This window comes from Leucopleurus acutus (genome assembly GCF_964270905.1).
Source record: "Leucopleurus acutus genome assembly, chromosome: 11".
NCBI classification, from domain to species: Eukaryota; Metazoa; Chordata; class Mammalia; order Artiodactyla; family Delphinidae; genus Leucopleurus; species Leucopleurus acutus.
The window spans coordinates 36,480,722-36,501,722 of NC_139152.1; the positions used below are offsets into that span (position 1 = coordinate 36,480,722).

Genomic DNA, 21,001 nt, shown 5'->3' on the forward strand with positions numbered 1-21,001 from the left:
GTTTCCAGAATCCCTCCCGGCTAGCCATGGTGCACTAACCCCTTCAGGTTGTGTTCACGCCGCCAGTCCTCTCCCTGCCAGTCCTCTCCCTGTGATCGGATCGAAGCCTGAGCCTCAGCTCCCAGCCCCCACCCACCCCGGCGGGTGAGCAGACAAGCCTCTCGGGCTGGTGAGTGCTGGTCGCACTGATCCTCTGTGCGGGAATCTCTCCGCTTTGCCCTCTGCACCCCTGTTGCTGTGCTCTCCTCCACGGCTCTGAAGCTTCCCCCCTCTGCCACCCACAGTCTCCGCCCATGAAGGGGCTTCCTAGTGTGTGGAAACCTTTCCTCCTTCACGGCTCCCTCCCACTGGTGCAGGTCCCGTCCCTATTCTTTTGTCTCTGTTTTTTCTTTTTTCTTTTGCGTACCCAGGTACGTTGGGAGTTTCTTGCCTTTTGGGAGGTCTGAAGGTCTTCTGCCAGCGTTTAGTGGGTGTTCTGTAGGAGTTGTTCCACATGTAGATGTATTTCTGATGTATTTGTGGGGAGGAAGGTGATCTCCGCCTCTTACTCTTCCACCATCTTCTCAAATCCTATTGATTTCCTCTTTTTTGATAGCTGTATTCTTTAGTGAATTGTTTATTCATCCTTTGTTGATTTATTTATGGGGAAATAAGTATTTTTAAATTAATTTTCATATATTTTTAATCTAATAAAGAAATCATGTCTGTTGAAAATATCTTTTAGTGTCTAGTTGTGATCTATTTTGCTAATTTTATCTATAGAAGCTCTAAATTTTCTTTGCGGTAGATTTTATCACTTTTAAATTAGAAAAGGCATATTCCTTCAAGAATTTTGATAAATATTTGATTATTTATCTTTGCTTTGATTTATTTTTAATATTTATCACTTTTTCCACATGGAATTTGTTTTGATACATAATATAATAGTATATACAACTTACATCCTTCAAACTGCTGTCCAGTCATTCCAGTATTTATAGAATAATCCTTTCTTCCTGTTTTGATTTGCAAATCTCTCCTGATCACATAGTAAAGTATTCATTATAATATTGTTTATTAATGGGGTATTTCTTTCCATAGATAAATTTAGTTATCTATTCTAATTTTAGCACAGATATCCACTTTCCAAACTTTAAGTTTATGGTTTCTAATAGATGAAGGCAACATTTAGAAAGTTAGGAGCTTCATCTACATAAAACTATTTTTTTCCATACCTCAATTATCTCAGTATTATACCTAGTCTCCCCAGGAGTTAAAAGTGGCCCTCCGGTTTCCAATTTCCCAAGTGTCCCACTCAGTGATAATTTATTAAAGGGAATGACTCTCTAATACCTCTTCCCTCTTTATTTCTCAACTGGGTACATCCCTCTTTATTGTCTGGAGCTCAAAACATAATTGCCTGAAAACTCTCTGACCCATCATAAGGGTGTGTAGTCTCTATTAGATTCAGGAAAGACAAAATTAGTACTTCTTTTTTGATGTAAGAATTCTACTTCCGAGTGGAGGAAACATTTTTTTTTAACCTAAGCAAATTACATTTGAAGAGATCTTTAAAAAGGGAAGGGAAATTCATAACTCTATTTCTCCCAGCTAACTCTTAATTCCTCAGGAAGTAAAACTCGTTCATGCGTTGTACAGCCTCTTAGCACAGTGCAACTTTCCTTTAGAGCATCCATCAGAGTTTGTAATGCTGTCTTTACCTGTTTCATGACTTAATTAATGTTTCTATACTCCACTACCTACAATAATAATAGTCAACATTTATTGAGCGCTTACTCTGAATGCATATGAAATGTGTCGGAAACTTTGTATGGATCTTATCACTTAATTCTTATAGCAACTTTCTCAAGTAGGTACTATGATTATTCCTAGGTAAGTATTATTAGTATTCCCATTTTTAGATGAGAAAGATGGAGCCACAGAGAGATTAATAAATATCCCTTGAGGTGACATTGCTAGTGAGGTTGACCAGGCTTTCAATCCAGGTAGCCTGATTCCAGATGCCACATTCTTCACCTCTAGGCCAGCGCTTTCCAATACAATATTCTGCGATGATAGAAAAGTTCTCTATATATGCTATCTAATATGACAGCCACTAGCATGTGTGAGCATTTGAAATGTAGCTAGTGTGACTGAGGACTGGATTTTTAACTTAATTTCAATGAATTTAAATAGCCATGTGTGGTTACTGGCTACTGTACTGGACAGCAGAGCTCTAGAAGCTGCTGGGCAAAAGTTTCCAGGAATGATTGTACCCATTTTTGCTTATCATTCTACCCTGGTTCTGGCACAATACCCCACATAATTTGTATTTATTGACTAAAACAAATAACTCAGAAGTGGTAGGATGGGGAGATGATAAGCGGAAATGGTGCTCTGAAAGCACCAAATTGTAAAGGATGCTCACCTCCAATGAAATCGCTCAAGCTTGTTTGGCATAAGTTTCATTTTTAAAATAGTACAAAATAAACATAATAAGATGAGTATTAGGGATTCATTTGGTAACATTGAGGATATTCTTATAACTCATAGTTAATAAGAAGGGAAGAGGGAAATGGCATCAAATAGTAACCTCTGAGAATCGGCACTTATCTGACAAGAAATGAATTTAATGTCAAAATATACTTTCTGGACTATATTTCTACCATGAGCCAAAAAATCCTAGTAGTTGTTTGTAAGGTGGTGAATGACAAGCTCATTCACACTCTTTTCCCCAGAAAACACTCTAATGTTTTTCTGCCTATTACTGAATGCATCTTTCTTTTGTTGGAAGTATCTGTCTGAGCTAATGTGGTGTTTTACATTCTATCACCCGGTATATGTATTTGTTGTCATTGCTCAGAACAATAATCTAACAGTTAGATTAAGAGTGTAAAGAGACTCAACTCTATTTGGTAATTAAATGTCAGAAAGTATTTCCCTATTGGTCATGAATGCTGAAGTTTCTAGATAATGCACCATTAAATGTACTCAAATGTACTCATATCAAATGTATATAGAGAGGGTGGGAGGGAGGCTCAAGAGGGAGGGGATATGGGGACATATGTATGCATGTGGCTGATTCACTTTGGTGTACAACAGAAAGTAATACAGTATTGTGAAGCAATTATACTCCAGTAAAGATCTATTTAAGAAAATGTATATTAAAGCAGCACTGCATATACATTATTAGTAACTTTTAGTAGTAAAAGTAACTTCCAAATGTGCTAATGCACTTTTAGAAAACTGCATTAAATGTTCCCCGAAAAGCTGTGCTTGATTGACAAATTGCATTAATTGAAAGATCTAGAAATTTTGGTTTGAAATAGATAATAGCATCTCAAAACTTAAAGCATTTCACATTTCTTTGTCCTGTTACATCAAGCCACTCTAGTAAGAAATTTGTACTACATGAATCTGAATGAAATTGCTCTATTGAAAAAAAAAATTTAAATGGAAATGCTCACTTAAAGAACCAGAGCAGTTATAGATATTTGGCTGTGCTATGGTGGGAAAAATCTGACATCTTTGCTTTCTTCTTGTTAAGCTTTCCAGATTATTTACTTAGTTCTAGTGTTGATTCTAATGCTTTCAACGTTGTCACCATCTGTGAATTCTATATACTCTGTCTACATTACCAGTATTTCTATTCTCAGTGAAGTAAAAGGCACAATGCTCTATTTTCCTATGAGAATAAAAAGAAAAATCTTTATAATGATTTTTTCTCCAGCCGTAGGAATAAAATATGGTAAACAACAGATCTTAAATTTTTCAAATCAATGTAACTCACCACCACAAACCAAGAAATATGCCCATTTTTGCCACATTGATTTTCACTTTGGAAAACGTAATATGTTCACTTTGCTGATATATCTTATCTCATAAAAGGACTAGATAAAAATCAATAAAATAATATTGTCTTCTATCATGAAAGAAACATGAAGTTTGGTGTTGTACTATTTTTTTTAAGATGTGTACAGTTAGATGCTTTAGGGCAATTTACGTAGGTTCTTTCTGTTCTGGTGATATTAGTAACCCATCATTCTGGTTTCTGACCAAGCACCTGCTTCTCCCTGAATATGCATTAGATGATGCACAGGACAGTGAGCCTTGGCACTAATAAAGCTGAGTGGCCCTGCTCCCATCTCTGTTTGAACAGTAAATAGGAAAGAAGATGCTTCCCATTGGCCAGGTTAAGCACATTAGTGTCTGTGAATCCTGGGTGCAGCTGGCCAAGTGCTCCCCACTTGAATATAATGAATGGGCTTTACCTTGCACTGGCAGAGAGTACACTCAGTGCCATGTTTGATCCAAGAGGACCCAGTGAAGCGAACCACATTCATCTCGTCCAGGCAAGTTTTGGTGATGTCATTACGGATGGTGTCGGCCTGGCAAGGGTCGGTGACACAGCGCGGGCAGCACTCATTCTCTAGGAGGACACTGAATTCACACTCCACCTCTGGGCAAGGCAGGGGCCAACAGTCAACTTCCCCTTGCTATAAGGAAAGCAGATGAACAAGGGCAAACGGAGGGGGAGGGAGGGCGTGGAGGGAGGTGAGGAGGGAGAGAGCAGTGTTTACCGAATACTCAATTTATTTGATGCACATTTATACTCAGACCTTCACAGCTATGAATCTTGCAGGGAATCCACAAAATCCCTATCAGAGAGATGAGACCTATACTGCAGATGGATTATAAAACAGTCTTCAGGGGTTAAACAAAAACAACAATGAAGGAAAGCAAAAACTTTTTCTCTTAAAACAAACAAATTTGCATGCCCTTCTCTTTCCCATGACAAAGGAGAATTGTTTACTACAGAAGAGGTTTTTAGTTTCTGCCCATGAGATGCTTTTTTCATTTTTACGATCTTTTCCCCCCACCTTCTCATTTATTCCCTTCTGCAAAAACAAAGTTTTGTCCACTGACAAGAAAGTAAACTGAAATATGAAGGAAATTTGACAGTTTTTCTTTGTTCATTTATACGTTCCTCAGTGTAGGGACTTTGGAAAAAACAAAACGAAACTAGGAGCTGATTTCAGTCTTTTTTATTCCACATGAGAAAATTGTGTGAATTGGATCTTTTTAAAATTTAGTTCCCACCAGTTTCCTATTTTCTTCATAATTCTGAGTCTCAGGGTCTTGGAGATGAAAGCAGCCTTCAGGTACAGAAACTGACCTTGCTTTTTCAATTGATTTTGGGGTTGAAAGTATAAAAAGGAAGCAACAAAAAAGCATTGCCTTAAAAATATCTTCACACAAGTAGAAAGGAAACTAGTCCTAACTTTAAAAGTAGCATCTGTGAAACTTTCTTCTATAAAGACATATAGACCAATTTTCCTTTTTATTTACACCACTAGAAAGAAACAAGAAATTTGGTTAAATGAAAAAATGATTGGTATTTTCCTTATCAAGTCTTCATTTTCTTTATCAAGTCTTCATTTTCTTTTTAACCTATTGTTTCCAGTAGAAGTTTCATAAATATATACATTCGATTCTAAGATTCTAGTATTTATTGCATATCCATATTACGTGTAAAACAGGGTGCCCACCAGAACAGCATTGACAGTAACAATCTTTAGAAAGAAAAAAAAGTGTGTTTTTTTTGTTTTTGTTTTCTTACATCTAAGCATAATTGATAGAAATGGATTAACAAAAGGTCTACTGGAAAAAGTGATTTTTTTTGAATGCCATTATTCTGTTCATAACTGTCTCTAAGTAAACCTAAGCTGAGAAGCCAGGAGAGCCTTTTCTTCTTTTGAGCTCTGGAGATAGTCCTGAAAGCCTGACATGACATGGTGTACCACATCTACCCCCAGATATTCCTTCTCAGGCCCTGAATGCATAACCATCACCTTATCATCCTAACCAGGTTCACTTTTTGTAACTCCCAACACTATGGCCAGGTACCAAATATCGGTGCAGGGGGGCAGGGCAAGGTTGTTTTACGATTTCAATTCTGTGTTTAAACGTTTCCCTGAATTTCACGTAGCTGAACTTACCAAGCAGCGGCACTGTTGGCAATTCTGGACCCAGGTGTCACCACTGTTGTACAAGGTTTCCCCATTTTGGTGGAGGCACTGACTGCTCAGCCTTGGGTCACATTCGGGGCAGCAGAAAAGATCAACCGTGGGATTCTCACAGTCACAGACCATCCGGCGACACATTACAAATCCATTCTGTATGACAAGGGGAAAAAAGCAGTTACCAAAAACCTCCACTTCTCAATATACTAACATCATATGTATATGTGTACCTGTGTGTGTGTACATGTGTATATACACACACATATATACATTTTATATATATTACATGCTATATCTATAATCTCAGATGTTGATTTGGAAGTTGAGATAACTCACACTGTTTACCCAATATAACTGATTTTCTTTAAAATTCCATTTTGTAGCTAACACCCAGAAATTACTTAAGCTGGAGAACTTCCAATTTTCTTTCCACACATTACTCTTTAAATGACTTGACTGGAAAGAAAATTTTCAGAACTAACCAGTTAAAATGATAACCACTGCATGGCTCTTATGTGTAAATAAATTGTGTATGTATATATAAATATACATTTACTTGTTTATTAATATAGTAATTTGAATACTAACTAAATTTTGTTTTGTGTGAGGGCTTATATGTTTATATCTGGTAGCTAGTCAACAAGTTTTACATATTATTAAGTTTCTAGAATATTTTAACCATATGATTTGTACAAGCTGTTATCAATTTCTTTAATAATAGTTGAGTCCTTGGTATTATTCATTTAACTATAATTCAAATGTCTATTATCAACTGGGTACACATAATAGAACACCTCTCTAAAACTGAAATATAACCCAAATAGATATTTTTCACTTACAGGCCATAGCATATTCATTATAGTTTCATTTATGCATTCATTCAAATATGATATTGTGACTATAGAAACATTAGCATAGTTAGAAACAAAATTTTACCATATGAATAAATAAACACATTGTGGTATTTCCATACAATGGAATACTATTCAGTAATAAAAAGGAATGGGTTACTGATACGTGTAATGAATATAAAGGAATGTCAAAACATAATGCTGAGAGAAAGGAGTCAGACACAAAAGAGTATGGACAGTCTTCCCTTGGTATCGTGGATACCAAAATCCGTGGATGCTCAAGTCCCTTATATTAAATGGCATAGTATTTGCACATAACCCATGCACACCCTCCCGTTTACTTTAAATTATCTCTAGATTACTTGTAACATCTAATACAATGTAAGTATTATGTAAACAGTTGCCGGTGTGGGGGAAATTAAAGTTTTGCTTTTTTGGAACTTTCTGGAATTTTTTTTCGCAAATATTTTTAATCCACAGTTGGTTGAATCCATGGATGGAGACCCTGCAGATACGGAAGGCCAACTGTGTTATATGATTCCATTTATATGAGGCTCTAGAAAACACAAATCTAATCTATAGAAACTAGAAGCAGTGGTTGTCTGAGGCTAGGGCTATGGGACTGAGAAAGGACTGAGGCAACATTTTGGGTAGGTAAAAATGTTCTGTTGTATTAATTGAGTGATGGTTAAATGGACTTATGCATTTGTCTAAGTTCATCAAGCTGTACACTTGAAATATATGCAAATTACACCTCGATAAAAATGGTTACAATGTTTTGTTTATACTAACCTGACACGAGCACACAGAGCACCTGTCATTTTCCAACACCCAAATCTGACCATTGTGCTTAACTTTTCCATCATGGATGCAGTCCCCTGTGCAATTCTTTCCATGAGGACATCGGCAATCATATCCACCATCCAAGTTAAAGCAAATGGTATCATTGGCACAGCTGTGCCTCCCGGTCCCACACTCGTCAATATCTACAGCCAAGAAAAGGCAGCAGGCAATGTGCTTAGAATATGCTCCGTTTCAAACAACTGCAATCAGGTAAGTTGTCTCCTGACATAAAGCATTCAACTGGAAATTAATTTTCATCTTACTGGCATGCATTTCCTATTAATGCTGACTAAAGCAATGTTAATGATCTAGGGATTTCACACAAAAATATTATCATGCTTAGTTTCAAACACCAAATAACCTTGGTTAGATTTTTAACTTTTATATCTCTGTAAATACCATTAGGCTTTATGAAACATTTATATTTTTTTGAAAGTTACAAATAGGACTCAATGTTTCAAACACAAACGGTTTGGCAGTGGAAATTCTAAAAGTGCCTATTTTTTTAAAATTGAGGAAATCATCCTCAGTGTTAAAATGGTGCTTACAGAAAATCCTTTCTTAGTGGGAAATGAAATGTCATGGAAGACCTGAGGCATTTTTATTCAGTTTCAAGCCCTGTTCTCACAGCTGTGTCACCCATATGTAAGCTCTTTCCAGTGTACTGCCCAGGTGTTCTTCCCTTAACAGTCCAGGCATTTTCACACTGTCCTTACACCCTGCCTCTCACCCATGGAAGGGCAAGTGACCATAAGCAATTACCATCTCTCGCACAAAGAATCCCCCAGTTCTTAACTTTCCCATTTCAGATAGTTTCATCTCCTGCCTCAGTGGGCAGCTTCCCATTCTTCACCTGACCTCACCTATTCCATGGCAATCACAATCAAAGCATTTTCATACAGATGAAAAGCAAACATATGTTGACCCCCAGATCAGGTCCATATGAAGATATGAGATTCATTTTATTTATCCACACCATTTAAAGGTCACAAGCCAAAATACATCTCAGGGATATTGTATGAGTGGCAGTAAGGAGTTATTTCCTTTTTCATCTGAGTAAAGGTCAAGAAATAAAGAATTAAATCACAGCAGGAAAAGTGGGTTAGAGAGAAGGTGGAATATATAGCTTTTAACTAGAAGAACCGTACACTGATTTCCCTTCAAAATTATACAGTATAGTAACTATCTTCCTTAAATGGTTTGATTTCAACATTGTTGGGGACATGCACTGGCCAAGATTATACTTTAGCCACATTTAAATTCTTAAATACTTAAATTCTGTCATATATGTTTTCCTGAAAATAAGTTACATGATTACTTCTCTCTACGTACTTTGATTTTTATTAGTTCCCATATCAATAAAACCAATGAACTGAGATGACAGCTAAAAAGGTTTCTATTATAACTACAGTAAACTTTATTATAGCTTGATTTGTCAAGGATAATACTGCTTATAATTAAAAACTATGATCAAAAAAATAACTCTTAGCTAGCATGAGGATATATTAAAATTTTTAAAAATACATTTATATATATATATATATATATATATATATATATGCATACATGTATATCAGATCAGAAAAAAATTTTCTCTTGGTAATAGAAATGAATTTTATAAAACACGTCTATATTTGGTCTAATCCAAATAATAAGGTATCTCTGATGAGTTGATATTTGTCTCCCATTAAGTATTTTTGTAATCAGCAATTATGGTAAGCAAGGAAAACATTAACCATAGTTGTTTGGTCTCTTTGATCACAATCTTTACAAATACCTCTTACTACCCTTTTAATATCCACTATATTTATATATATATTTTATATATTTAACCCTTTAAATATCCACTAATATAAGGACACTATTCTGTTAATGGCAATGGCTGGATTTTCACAATCATTTCATTTTGCCTTACATTTAAAATAAAAGCTCTGCTAACAGGTTTCTTTGTTTGGTTAAAGGCAGACAGTGTCCTTGGATTTGATGCAGAAGACAAAGAAAAGAAGATATATAGGTACAAAGAACATATGTAATCCTAAATAAAGTATATTAACAATGAAGAAATAGAATAAAAAGTTGCTTACGACAATGGTTGGCATGTACTTGTCATGCCTGGAGAAATATATAGGCAAAAACATCATAATGGACTATTACCTTTTGCTATCCTATGAGATTTGAATTAATTTGAACTTAACTTTCCTGCTTGTTATCTATACTGGGTTTCCCAGTGCAGAAACTATTCTCAATTGAATGATAGTATAGAATTTTGGAATTCATTTTTACATAAAGTTTTATCATAATATAAGATTCCTGCATTATATACATAATATATACATAAAGAGTATATATTCTACTTTGAAAAACCTACTACAGTTTACAGAAATTCCAACTTTAAAAATACTGAGACAGCAGAAGCAAGAAGAACTAAAATCCTGCCGCCTGTGGAACAAAAACCACATTCACAGAAAGACAGACAAGATGAAAAGGCAGAGGGCTATGTACCAGATGAAGGAACAAGATAAAAACCAAGAAAAACAACTAAATGAAGTGGAGAAAAGCACCCTTCCAAAAACAGAATTCAGAATAATGATAGGAAAGATGATCCAGTACCTCAGAAAAAGAATAGACACAAAGATAGAGAAGATGCAAGAAATGTCTAACAAAGACCTACAAGAATTAAAGAACGAACAAACAGAGATGAACAATAACAATAACTGAAAAGAAAAATACACTAGAAGATATCAATACCAGAATAACTGAGTCAAAGGAACGGAAAAGTGACCTGGAAGACAGACTGGTGGAATTCACTGCTGTGGAACAGAATAAAGAAAAAAGAATGAAAAGAAATGAAGACAGCCTAAGAGACCTCTGGGACAACATTAAATACAACAACATTCGCATTATAGGGGTCCCAGAAGGAGAAGAGAGAGAGAAAGGAACAGAGAAAATATTTGAAGAGATTATACTCAAAAACTTCCCTAACATGGGAAAGGAAATAGCCACCCAAGTCCAGGAAGTGTAGAGAGTCCCATACAGGATAAACCCAAGGAGAAAAATGCCAAGACACATAGTAATCAAATTGGCAAAAATTAAAGACAAAGGAAAATTATTGAAAGCAGCAAGGGAAAAACGACAAATAACATACAAGGGAACTCCCATAAGGTTAACAGCTGATTTCTCAGCAGAAACTCTACAAGCCAGACGGGAGTGGCATGATGTATTTAAACTGATGAAAGGGAAGAACCTACAGCCAAGATTACACTACCCAGCAGGGATCTCATTCAGATTTGATGGAGAAATCAAATGCTTTACAGACAAGCAAAAGCTAAGAGATTCAGCACCACCAAACCAGCCCTAAAACAAATGCTAAAGGAACTTCTCTAAGTGGGAAACACAAGGGAAGAAAAGGACCTACAAAAACAAACCCAAAACAATTAAGAAAATGGTAATAGGAACATACATATCGATAATTGCCTTAAATGTGAATAGATTAAATGCTCCAACCAAAACACACAGGCTCACTGAATGGATACAAAAACAAGATGTACATATATGCTGTCTACAAGAGACCCACTTCAGACCTAGGGACACATACAGACTGAAAGTGAGGGGATGGAAAAAGATATTCCATGCAAATGGAAATCAAAAGAAAGCTGGAGTAGCAATACTCATATCACATAAAATAGACTTTAAAATAAGGAATGTTACAAGAGACAAGGAAGGACACTGCATAATGATCAAGGGATCGATCCAAGAAGATGATATAACAATTATAAATATATATGCACCCGACATAGGAGCACCTCAATACATAAGGCAACTGCTAACAGCTATATAAGAGGAAATCGACAGTAACACAATAATAGTGGGGGACTTTAGCACCTCACTTACACCAATGGACAGATCATCCAAACAGAAAATTAATAAGGAAACAGAAGCTTTAAATGACACAGTAGACCAAATAGATTTAACTGATATTTATAGGACATTCCATCCAAAAACAGCAGATTACACTTTCTTCTCAAGTGTGCACGGAACATTCTCCAGGATAGATCACATCTTGGGTTACAAATCAAGCCTCAGTAAATTTAAGAAAATTGAAATCATATCAAGCATCTTTTTTGACCACAACGCTATGGGTTAGAAATCAGTTACAGGGGAAAAAACATAAAAAACAGACCTCCCGAGGGCGCTTCCCGCCCGGCAGGAGGAGGAGCGGCTGCAGGGAGCTGAGCGGTGGTGCAGTGGCTGGACCCCCTCGTAACCCCGCCCACCCACCGCTGGCTCGGGAGAAACCAGCGTGGTCTTCCTCCTGGGGAGTGGCCTCCTCCAACCCTGCCCAGCCGGTGCCTCCGGCAATCTCCGCAAAAATGCACCCATGTTAGACCGGCTGTCATCTAGAAATGCCCCAGGGTGCCCGACGAACAATCACGAACTCTCCTGCGTATTTAGGCAGAAGTAGGACGCAAAGGATCGGGTTTCCGTTTTGCTGCCTAATCCGGAGGCTCCAGTTTCCGCGGCTGCTTCTCTCGGGTGTTAACTGCCACGCCGTCGTCTGCTCCTTATGGCGACCTGGCCTTGAAGGAAGTGCCAGCCTTTCGCATCTTTACAGTAACAAGTCAAACCCCGAGCAGGGCTATTGTGAAAGAGAAGTTAGATTAGCCTCGTCTCTCGACTTTTGGACGCTCTCCTCTGAAAACCTTATAGCTGTGTTGCCAATTGATCCTGTTAAAGAAAATGACGTGCGTAAAGTGAAAAACTGTGTTTTTTCAATTGCCTTCCCCACTCCTTTCAAATCAAGAGTACATCTTGTAGCAGTTTCAAAGCAAGTGCTAGAAGATATTTTGGACCTTGATTTGTCTGTCTCAGAAACAGATGATTTTATCCAGCTTGTAAGTGGCGAAAAGATAGTACTTGGATCCATTCCACTGGCTCACAGATATGGGGGCCACCAGTTTGGGATATGGGCAGATCAGCTCGGCGATGGAAGAGCCCATCTTATTGGAATTTACATGAACAGGCAGGGTGAAAAGTGGGAGCTCCAATTAAAAGGCTCAGGAAAATCCCCATACTCCCAAAACGGCGATGGCAGAGCTGTGCTTCTTTCCTCCATGAGAGAATTTTTGTGTAGTGAGGCTATGTACTACTCAGAATTCCCACTAGCAGAGCTGCAAGTCTGGTTGTAAGTGATGATGCAGTATGGAGAGATCAATTCTACAATGGAAACGTTGTGAAAGAACGAGGTGCGGTAGTGCTGCGTGTTGCAAAATCATGGTTTAGAATTGGATCGTTAGAAATTTTGGCTCATTATGGTGAATTGGATTTACTAAGGATGTTATTAGACTTCATCATACAGGAACACTTCCCCTCAGTAGATGTCAAGGAACCTAACAGATATTTGGATTTTCTTTTTTCTACTGTGGTGTCTGAGACAGCACAGCTTATTGCCTTGTGGATGTCTGTTGGTTTTGCACATGGTGTTTGTAATACTGATAACTTCAGTTTGTTATCCATTACAATTGACTATGGTCCATTTGATTTTATGGAGGCCTATAATCCAGATTTTGTACCAAACACATCTGATGATGAAAGAAGATAAAAATAGGATATCAGGCTAATATTGGAATGTTTAATTTAAACAAGTTGTTACAAGCTCTAAACCCATTACTGGATCCTAGGCAAAAGCAACTTGCTGCTCAGGGTATCCCATTCTTTATGATACAAGATTTAGAGAATTGTTCAAAGCCAAATTGGGATTACTTGGAAAAAGCAAGGGTGATGATGATTTAATTGCATTTCTCTTACATCTCATGGAAAAGACAGAAGCTGACTTTACAATGACATTTCGGCAGCTCAGTGAGATCACTCAAAGCCAGTTACAGGAGCTCAGCGTTCCTCAGCAATTCTGGGCACTGAAAATGATCTCAAAGCACAAACTCTTTCCTGCCTGGGTGTCCCAGTACCTTTGGAGACTGAAGAGTAACATGAATGCTTCAGATTCTGAAAGAAGAAAAAGAATGACAACTTTTAATCCTAGATATGTGCTGAAGAACTGGATGGCAGAATCCGCAGTGCAAAAGCAGAAAGGAAAGATTTTTCAGAGGTCCATCTCCTCCAGCAAGTTCTTCACCGTCCTTTCCAGAAGCATTCTGCAGCTGAGACAGCAGGCTATTCCTCACCTACTCCTTCCTGGGCCAAAGATCTCAGGGTTAGCCGCTCATCTTAATTTGGGGAAAATCAATTAAGGGATACTTCTATCACCAAACCCAACATGGAATAATCTATTTGACAAATTCTTAATGACCACCTACATTTTCTTGACAATCCTGCATTTCATAATAATGGTTATATATAAAAATATTTTTGAACCAAATAAAGTGGACCTATTCTCTAGAAAAAAAAAACATAAAAAACAAACACATGGAGGCTAAACAATACATTACTAAATAACCAAGAAATCACTGAAGAAATCAAAGAGGAAATCAAAAAATACCTAGAGACAAATGACAATGAAAACACGACAATCCAAAACCTATGGGAAGCAGCCAAAGCAGTTCTAAGAGGGAAGTTTACAGCAATACAATCCTATCTCAAGAAACAACAAACAGCTCAAATAAACAATCTAATCTTACACCTAAAGGAAGTAGAGAAAGAAGAACAAACAAAACATTTCTCCAAAGAAGACATACACATGGCCAAGAAGCACATGAAAAGCTGCTCAACATCACTAATTATTAGAGAAATGCAAATCAAAACTACAATGAGGTATCACCTCACACCAGTTAGAATGGGCATCATCAGAAAATCTACCAACAAATGGTGGAGAGGGTGTGGAGAAAAGGGAACCCTCTTGTGCTGTTGGTGGGAAGGTAAATTGATACACCCCTATGCAGAACAGTATGAAGTTTCCTTAAAAAATTAAAAATAGAATTACCATATGACTCAGCAATCCCACTACTGGGCATATACCCAGAGAAAACCATAATTCAAAAAGACACATGCACCCCAATGTTCACTGCAGCACTATTTACAATAGCCAGGTCATGGAAGCAACCTAAATGCCCACTGACAGACGAATGGATAAAGAAGATGTGGTACATATATACAGTGGAATATTACTCAGCCAGAAAAAGGAATGAAGGTAAGAAAATGGCAGCCTCCAGGAGGGCTCAGATTGGTGAGTACTCTCCAGAACTGCCGCTGGCCGTGTATTTGTCCCTGCAGTGAGCCACAGCTGCCCCCCACTTCTGCAGGAGACCCTCCAATACTAGCAGAAGAAGAGAGGGAGGATGAATAGAAGAATATAACAAGTTGGCAAGTTCTGGAATGCCATGCAGATGACAGGCTCTTGGTGCTCCAGCCAGGCATCAGGGCTGTGCCTCTGAGGTGAGAGAGCCAAGTTCAGGACACTGGTCCACAGGACACCACCCAGCTCCATGTAATATCAAATGGCAAAAATCTCCCAGAGATCTCCATCTCAACGCCAAGACCCAGCTCCATGCAACGACCAGCAAGCTACAGTGCTGGACACCCTATGCCAAACAACTAGCAAGACAGGAACACAACACCATCCATTAGCAGAGAGGCTGCCTAAAATCATAATAAGGTCACAGACACCCTAAAACACACCACCAGACGTGGACCTGCCCACCAGAAAGACAAGATCCAACCTCATCCACCAGAACACAGGCACTAGTCCCCTCCACCTGGAAGCCTACACAACCCACTGAACCAACCTTAGCCACTGGGAGCAGACACCAAAAACAACAGGAACTACGAACATGCAGCATGCGAAAAGGAGACCCCAAACACAGTAACTTAAGCAAAAACAGAAGACAAAAAAACACACAGCAGATGAAGAAGCAAGGCATAAACCCACCAGACCTAAAAAATGAAGAGGAAATAGGCACTCTACCTGAAAAAGAATTCAGAATAATGATACTAAAGATAATCCAAAATCTTGGAAATAGAATGGAGAAAATATAAGAAACGTTTAACAAGGACATAGAAGAACTGAAGAGCGAAAAAACACTGATGAACGACACAATAAATGAAATTAAAAACTCTCCAGAAGGGATCAGTAGCAGAATAATTGAGCAGGGGAACGGATAGGTGACCTGGAAGATAAAATAGTGGAAATAACTACTGCAAAGCACAATAAAGAAAAAAGAATAAAAAAAATTGAGGACAGTTTCAGAGACCTCTGGGACAACATTAAACACACCAACATTCGAACTATAGGGGTCCCAAAAGAAGAAGAGAAAAACAAAGGGACTGAGAAAATATTTGAAGAGATTATAGTTGAAAATTTCCTAATATGGGAAAGGAAATAGTTAATCAAGTCCAGGAAGCACAGAGAGTCTCATACAGGATAAATCCAAGCAGAAACACGCCAAGACACATATAAATCAAACTATCAAAAATTAAATACAAAGAAAACATATTAAAAGCAGCAAGGGAAAAACAACAAATAACATACAAGGGAATCCCCATAAGGTTAACAGCTGATCTTTCAGCAGAAACTCTGCAACCCAGAAGGGAGTGCCATGACATATTTAAAGTGATGAAGGAGAAAAATCTACAACGAAGATTACCCTACCGAGCAAGGATCTCATTCAGATTTGAGGGAGAAATTAAAACCTTTACAGATAAGCAAAAGCTAACAGAATTCAGCACCACCAAATCAGCTTTACAACAAATGCTAAAGGAATTTCTCTAGGCAGGAAAGATAAGAGAAGGAAAAAACCTACAATAACAAACCCAAAACAATTAAGAAAATGGGAATAGGAACATACATGTCGATAATTACCTTAAACGTGAAAGGATTAAATGCTCCAACCAGAAGACACAGACGGGCTGAATGGATACAAAACGGAACCCGTACATATGCTGTCTACAAGAGACCCACTTCAGACCTAGGGACACATACAGACTGAAAGTGACGAGATGGAAAAAGATATTCCATGCAAATGGTAATCAAAAGAAAACTGGAATAGCAATTCTCATATCAGACAAAATAGACTTTAAAACAAAGACAATTACAACAGACAAAGAAAGACACTACATAATGATCAAGGGATCGATCCAAGAAGAACATATCACAATTGTAAATATTTTTGCACCCAACATAGGAGCACCTCAATACATAAGGCAAATACTAAGAGCCATAAAAGGGGAAATCGATAGTAACACAATCATAGTAGGGGACTTTAACACCCCACTTTCACCAATGGACAGATCATCCATAATGCAAATAAATAAGGAAACACAAGCTTTAATGATACAATAAACAAGATGGACTTAATTGATATTTATGGGACATTCCATCCAAAAATAACAGAATACACATTCTTCTCAAGTGCTCACGGAACATTCCCCAGGATAGATCATGTCTTGGTTCACAAATCAAGCCTTGGTAAACTTAAGAAATTTGAAACTGTATCAAGTATCTTTTCCGACTACAACGCCATGAGACTAGATATGACTCACAGGAAAAAATCTGTAAAAAATAAAAACACATGGATGCTGAACAATACACTACTTAATAACCAAGAGATCACTGAAGAAATCAAAGAGGAAATAAAAAATACCTAGAAACAAATGACAATGAAAACATGATGACCCGAAACCTACGGGATGCAGCCAAAGAAGTTCAAAGAGAGAAGTTTATAGCAATACAACCCTACCTGAAGAAACAGGAAACATCTCAAATAAACAACCTAAACTTACACCTAAAGCAATTAGAGAAAGAAGAACAAAAAACCCCCAAAGATAGCAGAAGGAAAGAAATCATAAAGATCAGATCAGAAATAAATGAAAAAGAAATGAAGCAAACAATAGCAAAGATCAATAAAACTAAAAGCTGGTTCCTTGAGAAGGGAAACAAAATTGATAAACCATTAGCCAGACTCATCAAGAAAAAGAGGGAGAGGACTCAAATCAATAACATTAGAAGTGAAAAAGGAGAAGTTACAACAGACACCACAGAAATACAAAGCATCCTAAGAGACTACTACAAGCAACTCTATGCCAATAAAATGGACAACCTGGAAGAAATGGAAAAATCTTAGAAAGGTATAATCTTCCAAGACTGAACCAGGAAGAAACAGAAAATATGAACAGACCAATCATAATAATGAAATTGAAACTGTGATTAAGAATCTTCCCACAAAGAAAAGTCCAGGACAGGATGGCTTCACAGGTGAATTCTATCAAACATTTAGAGAAGAGCTAAGACCCATCATTCTCAAACTCTTCCAAAAATTGCATTCTCAAACTCTTCCAAAAATTGCAGAGGAAAGAACACTCCCAAACTCATTCTATAGAAATATAGGCCACCATCACCCTGATACCCAAACCAGACAAAGTTACTACAAGAAAAGAAAATTACAGACCAATATCACTGTTGAATATAGATGCAAAAATCCTCAACAAAATACTAGCAAACAGAATCCAACAACACATTAAAGGATCATAAACCATGATCAAGTGGGATTTATCCCAGGTATGCAAGGATCCTTCAATATACACAAATCACTCAATGTGGTATACTGTATTAACAAATTGAAGAATAAAATCCATATGATCATTTCAATAAATGCAGGAAAAGTTTTTGACAAAATTCAACACCCAATTATGATAAAAACTCTCCAGAAAGTGGGCATAGAGGGAACCTACCTCAACATAATAAAGGCCATATATGACAAGCCCACAGCAAACATTATTCTCAAAGTTGAAAAACTGAAAGCATTTCCTCTAAGATGAGGAACAAGACTAGGATATCCACTCACACCACTATTCAACATAGTTTTGGAAATCCTAGCCATGGAAATCAGAGAAGAAAAAGAAATAAAAGGAATACAAATTGGAAAAGAAGAAGTAAAGGCGTCACTGTTTGCAGATGAGATGATACTATACATACAGAATCCTAAAGATGCCACCAGAAAACTACTAGAGCTAATCAATGAATTTGGTAAAGTTGAAGGATACAAAATTAATGCACAGAAATCTCTTGCATTCCTATACACTAATGATGAAAAATCTGAAAGAGGAATTAAGGAAACACTCCTATTTACCATCGCAACCAAAAGAATAAAATACCTAGGAATAAACCTACCTAGGCAGAAAAACAACCTGTATGCATAAAATTATAAGACACTGATGAAAGAAATTAAAGACGATATAAACAGACAGAGGAATATACCATGTTCTTGGATTGGAGGAATCAATATTTTGAAAATGACCATACTTCCGAAAGCAATCTACAGATTCAATGCAATCCCTATCAAACTACCACTGGCATTTTTTACACAACTATAACAAAAAAAATCTTAACATTTGTATGGAGACACAAAAGACCCTGAATAGCCAAAGCAGTCTTGAGGGAAAAAATTGGAGCTGGAGGAATCAGACTCCCTGACTTCAGACTATACTACAGAGCTACAGTAATCAAGACAATATGGTACTGGCACAAAAACAGAAATATAGATCAATGGAACAGGATAGAAAGCCCAGAGATAAACCCACGCACTTATGGTCAACTAATCTATGACAAAGGAGGCAAGGATATAAAATGGAGAAAAGACAGTCTCTTCAATACGTGGTGCTGGGAAAACTGGACAGCTACACATAAAAGAATGAAATTAGAACACTACCTAACACCATATGCAAAAGTAAACTCAAAATGGACTAGAGAACTAAATGTAAGACCGGACACTATAAAACTCTTAGAGGAAAACAGGAAGAACACTCTTCGACATAAATCACAGCAAGATCTTTTTTGATCCACCTCCTAGAGTAATGGAAATAAAAACAAAAATAAACAAATGGCACCTAATGAAACTTAAAATCTTTTGCAAAGCAAAGGAAACTACAAACAAGACAAAAAGACAACCCTCAGAATGGGAGAACATATTTGCAAACGAAGCAACGGACAAAGGGTTAATCTCCAAAATATATAAACAGCTCATGCAGCTCAATATTAAAAAAACAAACAACCGAATCCGAGAATGGGCAGAAGACCTAAATAGACATTTGTCCAAAGAAGACATACAGATGGCCAAGAAGCACATGAAAAGCTGCTCAACATCACTATTAGAGAAATGCAAATCAAAACTACAATGAGGTATCACCTCACACTAGTTAGAATGGGCATCATCAGAAAATCTACAAACAACAAATGCTGGAGAGGGTGTGGAGAAAAGGGAACCCTCTTGTACTGTTGGTGGGAATGTAAATTGATACAGCCACTATTGGGAACAGTATGGAGGTTCCTTATAAAACTAAAAATAGAATTACCATATGACCCAGCATCCCACTATTGGGCATATACCCAGAGAAAACCATAATTCAAAAAGACACATGCACCCCCCCCCCCCTCAAGTGTTCACTGCAACTCTATTTACAATAGCCAGGACATGGAAGCAACCTAAATGCCCATTGACAGACAAATGGACAAAGAAGTTGTGGTACATATATACCATCGAAGATTACTGAGCCATAAAAAGGAATGAAATTGGGTTATTTGTAGAGACGTGGATGGATCTAGAGTCTGTCATACAGAGTGAAGTAAGTCAGAAAGAGAGAAACAAATATCATATATTAACGCATATATGTGGAAGCTAGAAAAATGGTACAGATGAACCAGTGTGCAGGGCAGACACAGATATAGAGAAGAAACGTATGGATACCAAGGGGGAAAGTGGCAGGTGGGGGGATGAACTGGGAGATTGGGATTGATATATATACACTAATATGTATAAAATGGATAACTAATAACCTGCTGTATAAAAAAATAAGTAAAATAAAATTAAAAAAAAATACTGGTAAGTGCTTTAGTGAGTGATTGGAGAAATAATGTTGCTGAAGCCAGTGGTCAAGTCTCAGTTCCCATCGAACTTGAGCTAGCAGCAGCTTTTGACACAGGTCCTTCCATCTCCCTGATAAATTTCCTTTACTTGCTTCCTATCACACTGGTAGCTCTTTTTGGGTCTTTCTTCTGCCCGCATACACATTCTCCAGGTGTGGCAGTTACATTATGAAAAAGATTTAGCCAAGCAAAGAGGAGGTAAAGACTGGTCTAGTCAGAGGTAAGGGTGTGTCTGAGTCCCAATGTTCAGAGCCATCAAGATGTGTTAGAGGATCAGAAGTATTGGTATGACTTGAATATCTAGGGAGGGCAGAGTGGGTAGACAGGCAGCTGAAGAGGTTCTCCAGGATCAGTTAAAAGTCATGTTGTAAGAAATTTGAACCTTATCTTAAAGACAATAAAATGTCATTTTAGAGAATTGCAAAAAAAAAAAAAAA

At 37.4% G+C, this 21,001-nt stretch overlaps 1 protein-coding gene and 1 pseudogene across 2 annotated transcripts in view; one reads left to right on the forward strand and one right to left on the reverse strand.

The window, feature by feature from the left end:
• The window catches only part of NELL2 (neural EGFL like 2), a 385,449-nt gene that overhangs the window by 13,369 nt on the left and 351,079 nt on the right, over positions 1–21,001 (reverse strand). Inside the window, exons 18-20 of the mRNA XM_082850800.1 lie at positions 7,646–7,839; positions 5,979–6,155; positions 4,251–4,475 (exon numbers count right to left, since the gene is read on the reverse strand). Coding sequence (XP_082706926.1) covers positions 4,251–4,475; positions 5,979–6,155; positions 7,646–7,839 — 596 coding nt within the window. The remainder of the gene's footprint in view (positions 1–4,250; positions 4,476–5,978; positions 6,156–7,645; positions 7,840–21,001) is intronic.
• LOC309968102 (protein adenylyltransferase SelO-like) lies at positions 12,100–14,292 on the forward strand (annotated as a pseudogene). Its single transcript has one exon. The product of its transcript is annotated as a protein adenylyltransferase SelO-like (transcript).